Raw genomic sequence first — 20,442 nt, forward strand, 5'->3', positions numbered from 1 at the left:
AATAAAAGAATTCCTATAAGTAGCAATATATAACAAAAACATGATTTCTGAAATTGAATAATTGCTATGCTATTTAAAATGGTTCACAGGCCCATCTGCTAGCCTTAAAATCCTGCCTACTAGTCTGGAGAACTATTTTAAGAAACAATTTGCAAACCAAATTGGGTCTGTCGTGTTGCTATATACATATTATTAGTGGTCATCTTTTTTAAAAGTATTTTCTACATATGGATAATTAGAGCTGTATTTTTCATACTAATACAACTTTGACAGTTACAGAATGGTAAGGTTACCTCCTGAGAATAAATTTATTCCACTTATACAAATGCCACAGTCCTTTGATTGCTAACGCCATCTCAGGGTGCCCACAGACAAAAAGGCTTTATTATTAAATAAGAATACATTTTTTGTGTTTTTTTTTAAATAAATAGACCCACCAGTAACAATTCTTATTCTGTATGCTCTAATTAGAAGTTATAATGTGGGTTTTAAGTTGAACTGAGGAAAAAAATCAGAATTAATCAAGGTGCAGATTAACCTTTTTGTAGCCATTGGTTTCTAAAAATCTGTAGGCATAATAATGTATTCATTTTCACATGTAATTGAGAGCGAATGAGAGGGGAGAAGGGGAGCGTGCACTTAAATATGGGATCCCAAATCCCTTTGGAGGAGACAGAAGGTTACCAGGGTTGGGGCAGAAAAATGTATCTTCAGCTTGTTTCTGGGAAACTACACTGTATTTTTGTTTCACCTGTCTTGCCTGTTTCCCTTATATGGTTATTTGTAAAATATAATCAAGTATCTTTTTTTTTTTTTTTAAAAAAAAAAGGCAAAAGAAAAAGAAAACAAACAAAAAAAAAGTATCTTCAGCATTAGACTGCTAAGGGTCCTATTTCTAAGCTGCACCTGGCGTGGCTGTGTTGAAATTTAGAAAGAAAAAAAATCAGGCACCATGTATAATATTTCTAATCAACCTTTTTTTTTTTGGGTTAAAATTTTGTTAACATAAAACTCATTATCTTACTGTTTTAAAGCAAACATAATATGTTACAGTTGCTTTAGTTAAACAACATTGATTTTAACACATAATATTGTGGCAATAGGAAACAATGAAGAAATAAGATGGAATATTTACATATCAATACTTAGTTGTCCAATATTTGGCCTAAATGGCAACTTATAATTCATGAGGCAAGTTCTAAGAGTTTGGAAGAGACAAGTTCATGCTTAGTTTCTTTCAGGCTAGCTTTATATTTTATTTATACAGATTTGATCATGCAATTTTGTCTGTCTTCATTGCTTAGATGCAGTTTTCTTACCATGTCCCTCTTTCTTTTGCTTACACATCTGGCACTAGGTTCGATTGCACTTAATACTTTCTTTACACTCAATCTATCAATTCCCAATTCTGACTTAAGCCACTAAAATCTATCCTTTCTTGCATAGAAGCATTCTTTCAATTTTTAGGGGTACTTTATGATGACCCAGACATAGTTACTTCTGGTGAATCTCGTATATGGTCCCTTTAACATTGACACTGCTCCGTGGATGAATTCGGGATCTGGGCAACTAATTGAGTGTGGAATGACCCGCCCTTACTAAGGGTGTGCACCGGGCACTTTTAGTGTTTTGGGTTTTGGGTTCTGATTAGCTTGAGGTTTTGGCTTCTGATTTGTTTTGCCAAATCACCTGACTGGGTTCTGATTTATATTTAAAAAAGCATAAAAAGCACTAAAATCCATTTTTTTTGTTTTTTTTCCACTCCTACGCTATTATTAACCTCAATAACATTCAATAACAATCATGTCCACTAATTTCCAGTCTATTCTGAACACCTCACAATATTGTTTTTAGTCCAAAACGTTGCACCGAGGTAGCTTTCTGGACTGCGTAGTGGAGTGGGCCCGGTACCCAATTTGGTACCGGGGCCACAATACCTCCTCCAACCATGGTACAGAGCATTCATCATTGAGATCCCATCAAGTATGTCAAAGACAGACAGGGTCGAAGTGTTATTTGTTGACTTTGTGAACAAAAAAACTGTCCCTGTTGCAAATCTTTGTGCAATGAAGAGTGACTTTTTCATTTAAAGGCTCAAGCTTTCAAGGGTAGTGTTTATAAGTTATATTATACTTTTGGTTTAATTTGTTTAATTTGTTTTAATTTTGTTTTACTTTGTGCTCATGGCAAACGACTGTTGAATGGTCACATAATGCCAAAAAAAGAGTTGCAAGATGGAATTGTCCTTGGGCCCTCCCACCCACCCTGATGTTGTTGAAATAGGACATGCGCACTTTAACAAACCAATCATTTCAGCGACAGGGCCTACTGTGGCTGAAATAATTGGTTTGTTTGGGCCCCCACACCAAAAAAGCTATTCATCTTTCCCTGTACAAACTAAACAGGCTCTACTGAGGCAAGATGTCGTCCTCATCCTCATCCTCTGATTTCTCTCCCCTTCAGTGTGTACTTCCTCATCCTCACACATTATCAATTCGTCCCCGCTGGACTCCACAACCACAGGTCCCTCTGTAGTATCTGGAGGCCAGTGCTGTACTTGATTGAGGAATTGATAATTCATTTTTATGAACATCATTTCTTCAACGTTCTGCGGAAGCAACCTCCTTCGCCGCTCACTGACCAGGTTCCCCGCTGCACTAAAAACTCTTTCCAAGTACACACTGGAGGGGGGACAACTCAGGTAAAATAGAGCCAGTTTGTACAGGGGCTTCCAAACTGCCTTTTTTTCCCTGCCAGTAACAATATGGACTCTCTGACATGTCTATTTGGATGGTGTCAGAAAAATAATCCTCCACCATTTTTTCTATTGTGACAGCATCCAATGCAGCGACAGTAGACATGTCTGCAATGGTTGGCAGGTCCTTCAGTCCGGACCAGATGTTGTCTGCATCCCCGCTAGCGGGTCTTTTAGGAAAACTGAGTTTTTCCCTCGCTGCCACAGGTGTGGAAGAATATGAAGGTGGAGCTGTTGGCATGTCACGGTCCTCTTCAGAGGACAATTTCCTGACCAGCAGGTCTTTGCACCTCTGTAGACTTGTGTCCACCGGAAACAGAGACACAACATACGCTTTAAACCGAGAATCGAGCACGGTGGCCAGAATGTATTCCTCTGACTTTAAAAGAGTGACCAACCTCGGATCCTGGCAAAGCGTACGAAGGGCTTCATCCACAAGAGCTACATGCTTGGTGGAATCGCAATGGTTTACCAGCTCCTCCCTCACTTTCTCCAGCTGCTTCTGCAACAGCCTGATCAGTGGAATCACCTGACTCAAGCTGGCAGTGTCGGAACTGACTTCTCGTGTGGCAAGTTCAAACGGCTGCAGAACCTTGCACAACACGGAAATCAGTCTCCACTGCGCTTGACTCAGGCGCATCACCACTCCTTTTCCTATGTCGTAGGTGGCTGTGTAGGCTTGAATGGTCTTTTGCTGCTCCTCCATCCTCTGCAGCATATAGAGGGTGGAGTTCCAGCGTGTCACAACCTCTTGTTTGAGGTGATGGCAGGGCAGGTTCAGACTTTTTTGATGTTGCTCGAGTCTGCGGTAGGCACTGGCAGAATGCCGAAAGTGTCCAGCAATTTTGCGGGCCACCGCATGCATCTCCTGCACACCCCTGTCACTCTTGAGCTAATGCTGCACCACCAAATTAACAGTGTGGGCAAAACATGGGACGTGCTGGAAATTGCCCATATGTAATGCCCGCACAATGTTACTGGCGTTGTCTGACACCACAAATCCCCTGGAGAGTCTAAGTGGGGTAAGCCACTCCGAGATTATTTCCCTCAGTTTTTCTAAGAGGTTGTCAGCGTTGTGCCTCTTACTAAAACCTGTGATACACAACGTTGCCTGCCTTGGCACGAGCAGCCATTGTGGAGATGCTGCTACTGATGCAGCTGCTGCTGTTGCTGCGGAAGGCGATGCATCTACCCAGTGGGCTGTCACAGTCATATAGTCCTTAGTTTGCCCTGAACCACTTGTCCACATGTCCGTAGTTAAGTGGACAGTGGGTACAACCACATTTTTCAGAGCACTGAGGACACTTGTTCTTACTTCTCTGTACATCTTTGGTATCGCCTGCCTAGTGAAGTGGAATCTCAACGGGATTTGGTACCGGGGACACAATACCTCCATCAACCGTCTAAATCCCACTCCACTGATGGTGGACACCAGACGTACATCTAACACCAACATTGCTGTTATTGACGCAGTTATCCGCTTTGCCATAGGATGACTAGTGTCGTACTTGGTGCTCCTGGCAAATGACTGTTGGACGGTCAATTGTTTGGTGAAAGACGTAGCGGTCTTACGACTTCCCCTCTGGGAAGATGACCGACTACCAGCAGCAACAGCAGCAGTGGCAGTAGTAGGCGTATCGCTGCAGGATTCCTCGGATGAATCCCGTATTGAAGAGGACTCTGTCTGGCTGGTGACATGGCCTGCAGGACTAAATCTGATGGAGATCGTGGAGGAAGTTGACGAGGAGGGTGTTGGTGGTATGTATCCAACATGACTAAGGGATTTAGGTGTCCCTGGACTGCTGACGGTCCTAGCCACAGGTCCTGAACTAAACACTGAATTTTGAAGGTTCTTCAGGTGACGTATAAGTGAGGATGTCCCTAGGTGGCCAAGATCCTTATCCCTGCTTATTTGAGCTTTACATAAGCTACATATGGCCATACATTTGTTGTCTGGATTGGGATAAAAATAACTCCAGACAGAAGAGGTGGATTTTTTGGTCTTTTGACCATGCATGACAACAACTGTTTCCCCCCCTGGTGGCTCATTTGTGATAACCACATCAGCATCCTCCACGTCAAGTTCCTCCTCAGCACCAGCTACATCAATATCCTCCTCCCGGTGTACAACATTCACACCTTCATTAGCCAAGTTTGTAACTGGACTGTGGGTCATCCTTCCAGCATATGCAGAGGGCGTGCTGCAAATGGTGGAAGGAGCCACCTCTTCCCGTACAGAGATGGGAAGGTCAGGCTTCGCAATCACCAACACCCTTGGACTCGCCTTGGGGATTTGTGATGTCATCTGTTTAGAAGGCAGAGTTGTTTGCTGTGTTATTGATGACAGCTTAAGTCTCTTAAATTTTTTAGAGGGGGGAGAGGAGGAGGAGGAGGGCTTAGATCCTTGGGTGAAGCTGAACCACTAGTCCTGAACACGGGCCAGCGCCTAAGCCGTTCCTTGCCACTACGTGTCGTAAATGGCATATTGGCCATTTTTCGTTTCTCCTCAGATGTTTTTAATTTTCTTTTTTTGGTAATTTTAGTCAACTTTGGATTTTACATGCCCTGTACTAGGAAATTGGGCATCGGCCTTGGCAGACGACGTTGATGGCATTTCAGCATCTATGTCATGACTAGTGGCAGCAGCTTCAGCATTAGGAGGAAGTAGGTCTTGCTCTTTCCCTACTTTATCCTCCAAATTTTTGTACTCCATTATATGCAGCACTAACGAGTGTACCCCTAAACCACACACACTTTGGAAATGCTTAAAAATTGAACGTAGTAAATGTAATATAGATTGCAGTACCTATTCTCTTGCACTGCTTAAAAATTGAACGTATTAAATGTAATATAGATTGCAGTACCTATTCTCTGGAACTGCTTAAAGAATGAACGTAGTAAATGTAATATAGATTGCAGTTCCTATTCTCTTGCACTGCTTAAAAATTGAACGTAGTAATATAGATTGCAGTTCTATTTTTTGGACTGCTTAAACAGTGAACGTAGTAATATAGATTGCAGTTCCTATTTTTTGGACTGCAGAAACAGTGAATGTAGGTATTGCAGTACTAATATTTCAGGACTGCAATAATATATTGCTCTAGAATTTTTTTATACTTTTTAAATTATTTTTTAAGATTTTTTTTTACTTTTTTTGTATAATTTTTTTTATTTATTTTTTTTATTTTTTTGGGAGTTTTTAATAATTAGACAATTACTATGGACTTAGCACAAAAATGCACAGGACTAAAGCACCACTGGACTCAGCAGGACAGACACTGGCCAAAGCACCACTGGACTCAGCAGGACAGAGCACAGGACAAAAGAACCACTGGACTCAGCAAGGACAGAGCACTGGACACAAGCATAAAGCACAACTGGACTGATCACGCAGGAGTACCACTACCCTACAACCTCCCTCTACCCTGATCACAGCCCAAATGAAAATGGCAGCCGCTAGCGGGGAATTTATGCAATCCGAGTCTCGCGAGATCCGACGTGAGACTTGGACGTCAGAGCCTCAGTTTCATTTTTTTGGCGCCGGAAATACCCGAACAGTGCTCGGATCCCGTCGGATCCGCACTGTTCGGGTGGGCTCGGATTAGCGGAATCTGAGCCCGCTCATCCTTAGTCCTTACCTAGTCAGTACATTCTTGGGCTGTCCAAATAGATTAAGGACTATTTGGTATAGTATCCCCCTCCTGAGTCCTTAGAAACTTTAATATGATTGTCTGGGACAGGCTGCCGCCTCAAGGAGACGGAGCACAATAGAGTCATCTGCATATGGTTTTTCTGCTGCTTTCCCAGACTCCAGCTTGGAAGGCGTAGGTGACTTTCGTGAGCCCTCCCTAGGGCTATAAGTACTACCCACAAAAAATATCCTCCTCCTGTGAATATGACATGTGCTCATATTGGGAATGTTCTGGTTTTGTAGACAGTGGCGGAGCTGGGAACTTATTAGCTACTGGCCTTGTCATAGATTTGTATTGCCTATTATGAAGATGGATGTTGATGTCTTCAGGAGTCATCCTATACTTCTAATGGGACCTGTTTTGTGTCTTCATATTGCACTTTAGCAGAGAAAAGCAATTACATGGTAATGTTAGGGAGGAGCAAATTTCATATTACACTCATATTCTAAATATATGCTTTAAAGTTATGGGGCCCTAGCCCAAGGAACATGTGGCAGCTAGACAAGGAGAGGTCTCTACACTCACATGAATAATAAGAGAAAATAGAAGAAAAACCATAGTTATAACAAACAGCAGAGAGAAAAACATGTTTATTGACATGTTGGTTGTTCTGTTTGGTGTGTTCACTTTGCAAAATTTTTAAAGCTGTAATTCAGAACTATCTTGCAGTTTATTCTATTTATTGCAGTCCTTTCGTCTGCAGGGGCATTTGTAATATGTACTTTACATAGTAAAGTATTCTACTAAGCAGAGAGAGAGCTTTCACAAGGTGAAGCATAGCGACTCCATTGTGTATGTATCTTTTTACACTGTGGAATGCGCTCATCTCCCTAAGAGGGGATACTAGGGCACAGGTAAGAGAATGGAAAGAAAAAGGTACCCTATGACATTTACAATAACTGTTGCAAAGTAAACAGTATATAGAATTTACAACGTATGCAATTTATATAGGATTTTTAATTGTTCTAAAAAATATTGAGCTCTTCAGATTAGAAGAAAGGATACACAGACAGCTGCCTACTTTATACAGGATCAAGGCTCATAAAGCCTTGATGTCATTGGTGATATTGTTAATTTCTTCATCAACTGCCACCCACTGCAGTGCACAAATCCCATATCTTGAAAATTAACAGTGTGTGACAGATGGTTTTTCCCAAATCCGTCACATCCATTGATCTATAACAAGGTAAATGACACAAATTACCATCTGTAATTACTGTTGCTGACAATAAATTTTCTCTGGTAATTAGGGGTAACAGGTCTGTAGAGCCGTCTTAGCAGTTTAGCACCACAGTAATGAAAACTATTTAAATCATTTTTTATATAATAGAAACATAAGTAAACTATTCTACACTTCTTGTCTTTCCCTGTATTTTACTTTGATCTCATTAGAAGTTTGGTGTATGCAGGTATAGCCATTAGGTTATCTACACCCACAAGGGAAACATAATAGATATGGAAAAGACTAAACCTATATATTCTTAATTTGGACACTGATTAGTTGAAAAACATTTATGGCCTGTGTATGTAGTGTGAAAACAAGAGACAATGCAAGAAACAGCCACAAATCTGTCTATTTGTTGTAGCATTCACTGGCAGAGTAATACTTGTAGTTTTATATTCTTAAGATAGACATATAGGGCCTGAGTCATTAAGGAGAGCAAAGCATAGAAAAGGAGTAACATTTGCACCTGGGCAAAACCATGTTGCATTCAAGGGGAGGTAAATTTCAAATGTGAGGACAGATTTATAGTTGGGATAGGGTATGTCCTAGATCAACTTTAAATTTCAGTGTAATAATAAAGCTATTAAGTACTTGTGTGTTAGATGAAAAAACAGCCAGTATTTAACTTATGTGCAAAATAATAAAGTAATTTGCACCCCTTGCATTGTAACATGGTTTGTCCCAGAGAACATTTACTCCTCTTTTGCCTTAATGACTCAGGTCCATAGATTTTACCAGGAAAAAAAAGAACAAATCGTTACATTTCATTTCTCAATATTGTTACTTTCTGTCCCTCCTTGTTATTATAGTTGTGTCTGGCTGGATCTCGGCTACAATGCATCTTGTTGACTTGTTGAGTAATCTTTAACCTTTTTCTGAGCTACGGATCTTTCTGACTCTGGTTTGTCCCTACATACACTTAACCTTCCTTGAACTTGGTGTATTTAATCAATACTGAATTTATTTTCATCGAATTTGGTCTGATTTGGACCTTTAAACTGTTTTGATTGCCCTGATCTTTTGATCATTTTATTAACTTTGTATTGTTTTACTGCGCAAGTGGAATTTAGAGTTAAAAGTAGCTTGAACTTGCTGGCCCTGTTATGCCAACAGAAGTGGATGGGGCAGCAAACACAATAATGGCTGCCATGTAGTTCCACAAATTGACTTAATATTTTTATCACTGTAAACCATTATCCTAGCCCCCACCACACTGCAAATAAAAATTGTTATGTATGTGGGAAATGTAAGGGTGCACCCTCAATATGTTGTAGATCTACCATAGTACAGATCTTGTTCCCATATAATTAAAGGAAACAGTCGTTAAAACTTTTATTGTTTATGAACATGTTACCATGTCTCACATCCTGTCAGTCTTATCATTTAGTCTCAACCATCAAAAGTCTATTTGGCACTCATCCAAAAGTTCCTAAATATAAGAGGGGTGGGTTTAAGAAAGTTTCTCAGTAAAGAGGTTCATGTGTCACTGTTACAAAACTCCCCCAGCATCCTATGTACAATATTGTAGTCAATTGTAAGTTCATTGCTCCGATACATTCAACACAAGACAGATGTTTGGTCTCTATGAATCTGGACTTTTTTTTAACCACAGGTTTGCTGGCTTGTCCTAATAATTTTGCTTTAGTGTGGGCATTATCAGTTAAATTTCCCTACATGTTCTGAGCAAGTTTAAAAAACAAATTGCCTGGGACTCACCTGACACAAGTTGGAATTAATTAATGTAAAGAATGGGGTGCAAGAGTCATGGGACTTACATTGTATAAACAAAAACAGACATAGGTCCTCTGCACTCACCATGTACAGACTGGGGTGCAAGAGGGGGTTGCCCACATTGTATTTATACAATGTAAGTCCCATGACTCATAGAGACCAAACATTTGTCTTGTGTGTTGAATGGATCGGAGCAATGAACTTACAATTGACTACAATATTGTACATAGGATGCTGGGGGAGTTTTGTAACAGTGACACATGAACCTCTGTACTGAGAAACTTTCTTTCAAACTGGGGTATGTTCACCCCATATTCCTCTAATTGCACTAATGTGGAAGAAAATACAAAGGAAATTTGTAGAAGTCATAGCAATTCTTACATTTTGGCCACTACCAAGTTGGTCAGACCTACATCAGAGTCCACTTTGTCACCCAAATCCACAGAGTCTCTCTTTGAATGGTGTATAGGTTGTGTGGTCACTATTGAAGAGTATAGATGTTTTGGACAGTGATTGAGGATTACTTCTATAGTATATTACAGCGTATGGAAAACATTTCTTGAATGGTTCAACTCCATAATTAAAGCACTAGATGTTAACTTAAAATATTGGACTTACAGTTTACAGAAAGGACTTTTATTTTGTACATTGAAGGTACAGGTGTACACATTAAGTGTTTCTGAACACAAGATTAATATCAGGTGATCTAGCAAAAAAATTCAAGCCGCAAAAATAATTCAACCTTGCATAAATTCATTTGTGGACTCTTGGGACTTCAATCTTATTTTAGAAACTCCAGGGGCATATTCAATTGATGGCGGGATCGCCAAAAATCCCGCGCTCAAAAAAATATTACCGTTATTACGGTAATATCTCACTGGAGGGAGCTGCGAGCTGAAATCCAGTGAGTAAATTACCGTATTAACGCTTTTCCCATGCAGGATTACCGTAATAACGGTAATATTTTTTGAGCGCGGGATTTTCGGCGATCCCGCCATCAATTGAATATGTCCCTAAGAGTAAAACCATTTGAATCATTATAGAAAGTATCACTCATGTTCACTCTAAAAGTAATGTTTTTGATAGCCATCACATCCTCTAGAAGGTTAGAACAACTTCGATGTAAATACACATTCAGACACGGTGGTTCTACAAAAAAATCCTGATCTTTACTAATCAAAAGTAACTTACAAATTTCATAAGAACTAGGAAATTGTGCTTCCTGCTTTATGTCCAGAGCAAACTAAAGAGGGAGCAATAAATGGCAGCTCCAATTTCCCACCCATATTTTTTTCTTGTTAGATATATTTCAGAGACTGCTATATACCTTCCAGGGGTGTCAATTTTTATCCTGTTGATGCTCAGCTGACAATGGAACTAAACCATATGTGAGGGCTGCCTTAAGGAACATAAATTAAGTCAAACCTGATCTCAATGTATAGCAAATAACAACTGCCCCCCTTTATTACCTGTCAGTATAAATGAACACATGGCATGTCATACATATACTATATAATTTGCTAACATGGATTGCTATTTTCTGATTCAATAGTACAATAAAATAACCATAACTTATGATTGCTCTGGGTCACAGAGATATTGTCTTCCTTTAGTAAAGTACATTATTAAATCTATCTCCTCAGTTTGGTGCTGGAATATAATGACTAAATTCAGTGGCTCAAGTATGTAAGAAAAAAGGGACCATACAGCTTTAGTAAGCTACGTCAATGTGGTTTGGTAATAGGAACAAATAGAAAATACAGTTTCATTCTGTGTCTAGGGTTGGGACAAGTGAAGATGACAGAGAGACACTTTGACACATGAGCTTATAAGAGAAGGAGAGTTGGGTTTTTATATATACTTATATGTAATTTTTGCCTTGTAAAACAATACATTTTGAGAGCTTTTATGATATTTGTATTTTTAGTGTGTCAGTTTTATGATACTGTTTGAACATTTACGTTTTTGGTAATAGCGGAGTTGTATATGCCATTAAAAGGACATTAAAACAAGTGTTTATATAACGTGTATCCTCTAGATTTGGTTAACCTGCAATTCCCACTGATTTTCTACTCTTGCTTATAGGAATGTGCCTATTGTGCTTAATTAAAAATACATGATAGACTACATTGTATTGGCTATTGTCGTTACCAAGGACCATCTAGTTGGAATTCAAGCTAAGTCAGCCCTATTACATGTCTGACATTAGAAATAGTGACTTGATTTTAATTGTATTTTACCTTAAACCCAAAAGTTTTCCCTAAACATCTTTATGCTATGTATTTGACTTTACAATGAGTGTGCTATATATATATATATATATATATATATATATATATATATGTATACATATATATATATAAAGTTAACCCGTGCATGATACTCATGCATTCTAGTCAAATCAAGCTACTTAAGGTGTTAAAAAGGTTCTTGTCATGCATTTGGGCCATAGCCCAGGCCTCAACCACCAACCACTCCCCACTGTCACCCCCGGCAACCACCAACCACTCCCCACTGTCACCCCCGGCAACCACCAACCACTCCCAACTGTCACTTCTCCTTCAAGAAATATATATATATTTTTTTTAAATCTTTATAAACACTTTTAACAATTACCAAATTAAATTAACAAATTAAAAACATCTTAGTTTACCAAATTTCAGCCCTTTCTGAATTTTTTTTTCCACACACACTAAGAATTTAGTAGGTCAGTGTATAACTCCGCCCAGCAGGTGGTGCTGAAGCTTGGTTTTATTTTTTCCACACACACACAGACAGACTAACACACGCCACTAGACATTTATATATTATATATATATATATATATATATATATATATATATATAAAAAACTAGACAGCACTTGATTTCTTGTTGGCCTGATGCACTCAAATTGAATATTCGCTATGTACACATAAAACTTTAACTGTGAAGTGATCTACTCACACTCAAAACTAAACTGAAAACTAACTCATATGAACTTAATTTACACTGGTCTTTTGAGACCACATAGCTTTAAGAAGCAGTGCATGAATTATGACGAGTGAATATATAAATGACCATGCACGGATAGATAGATTACACATCATGGTCGGTCTGCTAATATTTTAATACATTATATAAATAGCTTGCACATTGATTTTATACTTCTGTTGTTATTGAAATTACAATTGGAAATACAATATACATTTTTTTGTGTATTTACCATACATAATTAAAAGCATATACCTCATAAGAGAAATAGCTTTCACATTTGCTTCCAACAAAACCAGCCATGTGTTACAATTACTGTGAAATCATTATGCCACAAAAACACGAAGTGCCTTTAGTGATCAAAGGATTCATCTTACAAGTGATCTGTTAGTATTGCCTGCAGATATTTTTAATTGCCTTTCTGTCATTAGTAAGCTATATATTTTATAGCTTGCTAGATCAAATATATAAAAGTAACTTTAGATCTCTGCACAGAATGTTAAAATCTGGTGGCTGAACAGTTGATGATTATTTATACATACATTATATAAATATATATATATATATATATATATATATATATATATATATATATATACATATATATATATATATACATATCTGTATATTTCTATATATTTATTAAATGTGCATGATTTTATTGCATAGAAGCCTTTCATGCTGAAGTTCATTATTTGTTTGCACATTCTTTTTTTTTAAAAAAAAAAAGAACACTGTAAAAATATACATTGAAATACACACAAAATTACCATTGGATGAAAAGGGAGAAGGGCCTAGGTTTTCCACAGGTCGAGGAGACATGGGAGTACATGAGACTTGGAATCGCTAAAAGCAACTTCTCAATGAATATCAAGGAAACTTTCTACGAAGTGTACTTTGGGTGGTACTACACCCCTGCAAGGCTCAATAAAACATTTTCCTGTCTCACCTGATTGCTAGAGAAACTGTGGACACAGGGGCACTATGGTTTATATATGGTGGCCATGCCCCATAATAACTCCCTTTTGGGATAAAGTACACAGACTCCTGAACAGCCTCTTTGAGAACACCCACTTGGATGTTCCCACTATGCTAGCCCCCGCCCCACCCCCAAGACCTTGATAAGTTCTCTAGGAAACTAGCTGCACACAACCATTTTTGGCTATTGGGCTATATGCAATTAAAGAGCGTAGTCATAGCCTAAAAGCTGGAATATTACTTTGATAAAGCTAACTTTTTTCTAGACGTTAGTAGTGAATTTCACTTATAATATGATCATTTATCAATAAATTATTTGAAAACATAGTTATAATTTTCACAAGTTATTAAGCAAATTAAATAGAAATGGTTTTGCCCATACCTGTGCAGGAATAATCATCAATTTTGATGTAGCCTGTTTGGCAAATGCACATGAAAGATCCTGGAGTATTCACACAAACAGTGTTCTCCCGGCAATAATGGCGTCCTTCAGCGCACTCATCAATATCTGGTGATTTGATATGGAGAGAAAATCATGATATTAAGCTTACAGATCCAGTTACTCCAGTCCGTATACATAAGATATAAGTCTATTGATGCAAACCGATTCTATTACATAAAAGTTAGTGGTTCGTGAGAACAATATCAACCAGGCTTATTGTGCCTCTATTATAGACAATTGTTAAGATTGCACTTTAATTTTTAAAAAAAGTTACACAATTTCGTTGACATACACTAATAAGTTTCCAGCTATATAATTTGAGATTTCAAAACACATGGGTTTAAATACAGACTAACAAAGGGGGAGATTGAATTCGGCACGAGGTGTCTCTGGAACGTCCACGGACTTATGGCAGGAATCTCTGCTTAGTGTCTCTCGCACTCCACAGAAGAGCGCAGAAAAATGAACAGAGATTTGTATTGTAATGGCTGGCAATACGCGCAGCCGGGCATCGCTGTGATGTCCGCGGTCCACATCGCAAGCAATTGAATCTCCTCCAAAATGTTAGTGTAGTGCAAAATAAATAATTTACAGTAAGAGAATTAAGGATTTTAGGACATCCTATAATGACAAGATTCCTTGAGACTCTATTGTCCTCTTTGCAAGTAAATTCTTGGCAAATAAATAGCGAGGAAATAAAAAAATATATTATATATAATAACAAATTCTACAAAACTGTCTGTCACTCAGTTCCACAAAAGGTCTATATAGGCATGTGGAAGCAATGTACATATTGCTTAAACTTGCTCCATATATGACAAGATCAGAATGATATTTATTACCCCATTAGCTGTGTCTAACAGAAGTTACAGGGAAACTTTTAGCACCTAAACCAGCTAATAACATAAATAGTAGCTTGCAAGTTTGCATTTAAAAGTGTGTCATGTTAATGGAAATGTTACATGTATTTTTGCAAATGCTAAAAATATATTTTTATGCTGGATTAGCATTTATTTTAGATTTGATGTATTCTCCTAATATATAAAACGCAGCGGTCAAATTGTTAAGAAAGGGATATTAATGTTAATTACTGTGCATGTAAATCTTAGTTTATAGAGATATTCATCTCTTCTGCCTATTCCTAGCACGTCTAAAGTTAAAATATATCTATATTCTACAAGAAAAAAACACATTTTCTAGTTCTGGGATGGACAAGGTGTTGTGTTACTCAAAGATGCCAACTGCTCTCCTGACCTCACATGCCTACGTACTAATGTTGTAGGGCCCCTATATTATGTGTGACCTCAAAACCACAAATGTAGGGTAATTGTATGTTAAAAACCAAGTCTGTGCCCCAATCCTTCTGGTGCCTGAGGCAGCTGCCACTTTCCCTCTAATATTTTGAAACCGTCACAAAAAACATATATCTCCATTTACTAATAGGACTTTTTCTGAAAATGTGGATGGTTCCAAAGCTAAATTACCTGCCCTATACATATGCATATTTAGAAATAATTATTTCCTCCCCCATATATAAGAAACAGTTTGTTTTTTTTAGCATTTAGCTCAACTGGCTCATCAACTAGCACCAATTAGAGATATTGTTACCACACCTATTCCACTGAAAAGTAGGGTTGCAACATGGTGCACCTGAGGATGTGTACTAAAGTAATCTCCATATGTGTTTATGAAAGCAGTAAAATGCTCTTTAATGAAATAATAATTTGCTTTTAGTGAAGCGCAGAACTGTTCAATTTCTATACCGATTTGACGGTTCAACTTTTGTATTATAGCTTGATATAACTTTCTAGTTGTGGAGATTGTATATAGTGATGCAGTACACACCACAAGAAAAAAACATTATAGGCTCATTTTGTATTTACTATTAGTAGTAATCATTTTTTATCCACTGCATCATTGCTTTATACCTCATTTATAGCCTATTCTAAATAAGGGAAAACATTTTTTCCTTCCTGCCAAGTTTGAATGTGTTTCTATCTACACTCTAAAGTCTCTCTAGCACATAGAGATTAGCATGCATATCAGCTGACTGTCTTTCCTAATTACCTTGACATCTAAATACCATGCAATGGTATACAGACTTGTAATTAAATTCATACTTGCTGCTTGTATTTGACCTACAAGGTCAGAAACATATTTCCCACCACTTTAATGCTTTAAATAATTGTTTTCTTAGTTGCTATTTTACTAGTTTGACCAATATAATGCTCATCCAAGCTAATAAAAATGTATAAAGAAAATATACATTTTAGTTTAGATAAATTGGGCAAATGGATTATATAGTTTTCAGTTTTTTTCTGATATATAAAGCTTTACTGTACAGAACATACATGTGGCTAGAATGCATCAAAACAGGGAGTATGATTCCTAGTAACAGAAAAAGCCTGCAATTGTCCATTGGGCCTGAGAGACTGTACAGAGCATCTGTTTTCTTTACATGAATGCATGCAGATGATCTGCTTGAGCCATGATGATTCAAAGGCAACTTGGTCACCGACAAGAAGCATTATGTTAACAAGAATCTATGCAACAAACATTTAGGGTAGTGATACATGTTACAGAGCAGTGCAGAATAATGTAAAGACAGATATGAGTGAGTGGTGGCTAGCAGGATGGCCATCAGGGGGGTACAGGGAGTACAACTATATGGGGCCCAACAGCAGAGGGGGGCCCCACTAGCCCAGGTTCCCAAACAAATTTACTAGGGGCGGGGGCCTCCGCAGTGAATTAAGGGAGGTAGCGGGCACCATTTCTATGCAGCAGCTGCACCTGAGATGTGAGAGTTGGTGTGGGAAGAGACATCTGCGCGTAATTAAGGATACAGCAGGGTGGCCCCCGTCTAGGCAGCATGTCTGCCTCCACTCCCAAGATGCCGGGGCCCCACAGTTGCCGCTATTTGCTTCAGTCCCAGCCTCCAGACAAAGATTAATTAAGAACATCAAAGCGCTGTCAATAGAGAGAAGCCAAAAGGGGACAGCAAGGAGAAGCAGAGGGGTAAGTAAACTACTGCAGGGTTTAGATGGAACCAGGAATAGTGGGTGACTATAGAGAATGGGGAGGAAGGCAAATGTAAAGGTCTATTTTTTGTAATTGTATGTCATAAGAAGTCAGTAAAAGAAGAGGACATTCACTGGAGATGTTTTCATCAGAATTTCCATTATTTCACATAATGTAATTACTTACAAAAGCCAAAAGACACATTTGCGAGAGGTGATATGCTATCTGCTCTAGTTAACTGCTAGTTTGTGAGCTTACTCACACTTTCTCAAAGCCTCTTATGCAACTGTTTTGATTAGTATATACATTGTTTGTGAACAACAATATAGAAAAGGAAGTCGCTCAATCAATAAGTTCATGTTCAATACAGGCGCTAGAAGTGGAGGGGCTATCTAGAAAAGAGACACACACAGGGAAATCTTCCCCGATCCTTCCTCCCACCTTGCTCTGTCATCCGCCACTGTTCCAGTCCATCCATCTGCTTCCATATCTCCCACACAATGTATAAAAAAGTTCCAATGTTTTATTTACACACAACACAAGAAGGCCCAGGCCCAATATCAATATGCAGTTATGTGTTTTCTTAACCAGAATTCTTGGGACTTAGGGTTTTCTGGATGTATTAATCACATTTTAAAATGATTCCTTTCTTCAATAGCTTGTGCATCGTGGTCAGGGCCGCCGAGAGGGGGGGGGGGAGCGGGTACTAATTACCCAGGGCCGCCAGGGGGCCCGGCCCAGGTCATCACTCTTTTTTTTTTCTAATGTGTTTTTTCCCCCGGAGGGGAGGGGCGGCGGTGCGATCATGTGTGTATAGAAATACTCACATGATCGCGGCCCTGGCGGCCCTCTTCCACCTCTCTGCTTGCAATGAATGTCAGGCGTGACGTCATCACGCCACGCCCGACATTCAGTGAAGATCCGAGCATAGAAGGCAGAAGACAGAAGAGAGAAGAAAATAAAGTTGAAAGACAGCAATACAGAGGTAAGTGAAAGAGGAGAAACGCAGAGAGCCACAGGGGGTTAAAGAAAGGGGGACAAAGGCAGCATGGCAAAGGGGGTTACAGAAAGGGGGACAAAGGCAGCATGGCACAGGGGGTTACAGAAAGGGGGACAAAGGCAGCATGGCACAGGGGGATAAAGAAAGGGGGACAAAGGCAGCATGGCACAGGCGGTTAAAGAAAGGGGGACAAAGGCAGCATGGCACAGGGGGTTACAGAAAGGGGGACAAAGGCAGCATGGCACAGGGGGTTACAGAAAGGGGGACAAAGGCAGCATGGCACAGGGGGTTACAGAAAGGGGGACAAAGGCAGCATGGCACAGGGGGATAAAGAAAGGGGGACAAAGGCAGCATGGCAAAGGGGGTTAAAGAAAGGGGGACAAAGGCAGCATGGCACAGGGGGTTACAGAAAGGGGGACAAAGGCAGCATGGCAAAGGGGGTTAAAGAAAGGGGGACAAAGGCAGCATGGCACAGGGGGTTACAGAAAGGGGGACAAAGGCAGCATGGCAAAGGGGGTTAAAGAAAGGGGGACAAAGGCAGCATGGCACAGGGGGTTACAGAAAGGGGGACAGAGGCAGCATGGCAAAGGGGGTTAAAGAAAGGGGGACAAAGGCAGCATGGCACAGGGGGTTACAGAAAGGGGGACAAAGGCAGCATGGCACAGGGGGTTAAAGAAAGGGGGACAAAGGCAGCATGGCACAGGGGGTTAAAGAAAGGGGGACAAAGGCAGCATGGCAAAGGGGGTTAAAGAAAGGGGGACAAAGGCAGCATGGCACAGGGGGTTAAAGAAAGGGGGACAAAGGCAGCATGGCACAGGGGGATAAAGAAAGGGGGACAAAGGCAGCATGGCACAGGGGGATAAAGAAAGGGGGACAAAGGCAGCATAGCACAGGGGGGTAAAGAAAAGAGGGACAAAGGCAGCATGGCACAGGGGGATAAAGAAAAGAGGGATAAAGTCAGCATGGCACAGGGGGATAAAAAAAGAGGGACAAAGGCGGCATGGCACAGGGGGATTATGAAAGGAGGGAACAAAGGCAGCATGGCACAGGGGGATGAAGAAAGGGGCAAAGGCAGCATGGAGGGCGCATTGTGATCATAGCGTGGTGATGATAAAGGGGCACAGTAATGTGTGTGATGGCACAGGGAGTTTTGGCAATGTAGTGTGTGTAAGGTAGATGGTACACACTGCATTCTTCCTATACTACACAAGGGTGCTAGATGTCCTGAAAGTCAGGAGTGCTTGGACAAATGTCACGCTCTGGTGAATTCAGGACCTAGTGATTTTGATGTGCTAGCCACGCCCCAACGGCGCATTGCCACTCCCCCAATCGTGTGACCACACCCCTGCATTTTTTTTGCTTATTCGCTATAAGGGGGGCCCCATGAATTTGTTGTACCGGGGCCCTGAATTCCTCTTGGCAGCCCTGGTCGTGTTCCTCACAGTGACTTTTAATAGGAAAGCCTTTTTATGAAGCATAATTTTACCCCAGATCATGCAGAAATGGCTTCTGCATAATTATGTCAAGTTTAAGTATCTGTGTAATATCAAAGCAAGAACGCCAAAGAAATCATAGATTTCTCTGGCGTTCATTAATGTGGTGCTTAGTATATATATATATATATATATATATATATATATATATATATATATGTGTGTATATATATATATATAGATATAGATATATATATATACATACATACATACATACATACACTAAGCACCACATTAATTTATATATATATATATATTTATATTTAGTGACAGAAGCGCTGTGAAGTGGGTGGACGTCCTAGATTGTTGTCATTTGCATTTTAAAACACCAGGGAGATTATTTGTATCTGAGGAAAAGCTTCTCAAGAAGGTTTCCATGGCTGAGCAGCTGCATGCAAGCCTCATATCACCAAGACCAATGTCAAGCTATGGAAGGAGGGGTGTAAAGCACACCGACACTGGACTGTGGAGCAGTAGAAACGTGTTCTGTGGAGTGAGGAATCACGCTTCTCTGTTTGGCAGTAATATGGGCGAGTCTGGGTTTGGCGGATGCCAGGAGAACATTACCTGCCTGACTGCATTATGCCAACTGTGAAGTTTGGTGGAGGAGGGATAATGGTGTCATCATCATCATTTATTTATATAGCGCTACTAATTCCGCAGCGCTACACAGAGAACTCAATCACATCAGTCCCTGCCCCATTTGGGCTTACAATTTAAATTCCCTAACACTCACACAGACACACAGGGTCAAATTATTAGCAGCCAACTAACCCACCAGTATGTTTTTGGTATGTGGCTGTGTCACAAACACACTCCCAGCTGCCGTGACTTTGGGGGTGTTTGCTGTATGAGGTCACACGATTCCAGCCCGCAGTCTTTCTTTACCTATCACACAGGTTATAGAACTATTGAATCGCTCCCAAACAGCGCTAACACCTCATACACTTCAGGTTTCCCACCACCTATTGAATACGGGCAATAGGATCCCAATTTACTGCCCCACACTGGCACACAAGGCTTCTAGCTATCCACAGACTAGCAAGACCCACACCAGCAAGCAAAGGGTTAACTCTTCACACCTCCAGACTGTAACACAAATGTAAATGCAAGCACACACAGCTTGTTAATCAAAT

General features: G+C 39.8%; 1 protein-coding gene across 1 annotated transcript in view; it reads right to left on the reverse strand.

Moving 5' to 3' along the window:
• NELL2 (neural EGFL like 2) overlaps positions 1 to 20,442 on the reverse strand; it is a 252,389-nt gene that overhangs the window by 40,955 nt on the left and 190,992 nt on the right. The window contains exon 13 of the mRNA XM_075209076.1: positions 13,736 to 13,861. Coding sequence (XP_075065177.1) covers positions 13,736 to 13,861 — 126 coding nt within the window. The remainder of the gene's footprint in view (positions 1 to 13,735; positions 13,862 to 20,442) is intronic.

The sequence above is a fragment of the Mixophyes fleayi genome, chromosome 4, assembly GCF_038048845.1.
Source record: "Mixophyes fleayi isolate aMixFle1 chromosome 4, aMixFle1.hap1, whole genome shotgun sequence".
NCBI classification, from domain to species: Eukaryota; Metazoa; Chordata; class Amphibia; order Anura; family Limnodynastidae; genus Mixophyes; species Mixophyes fleayi.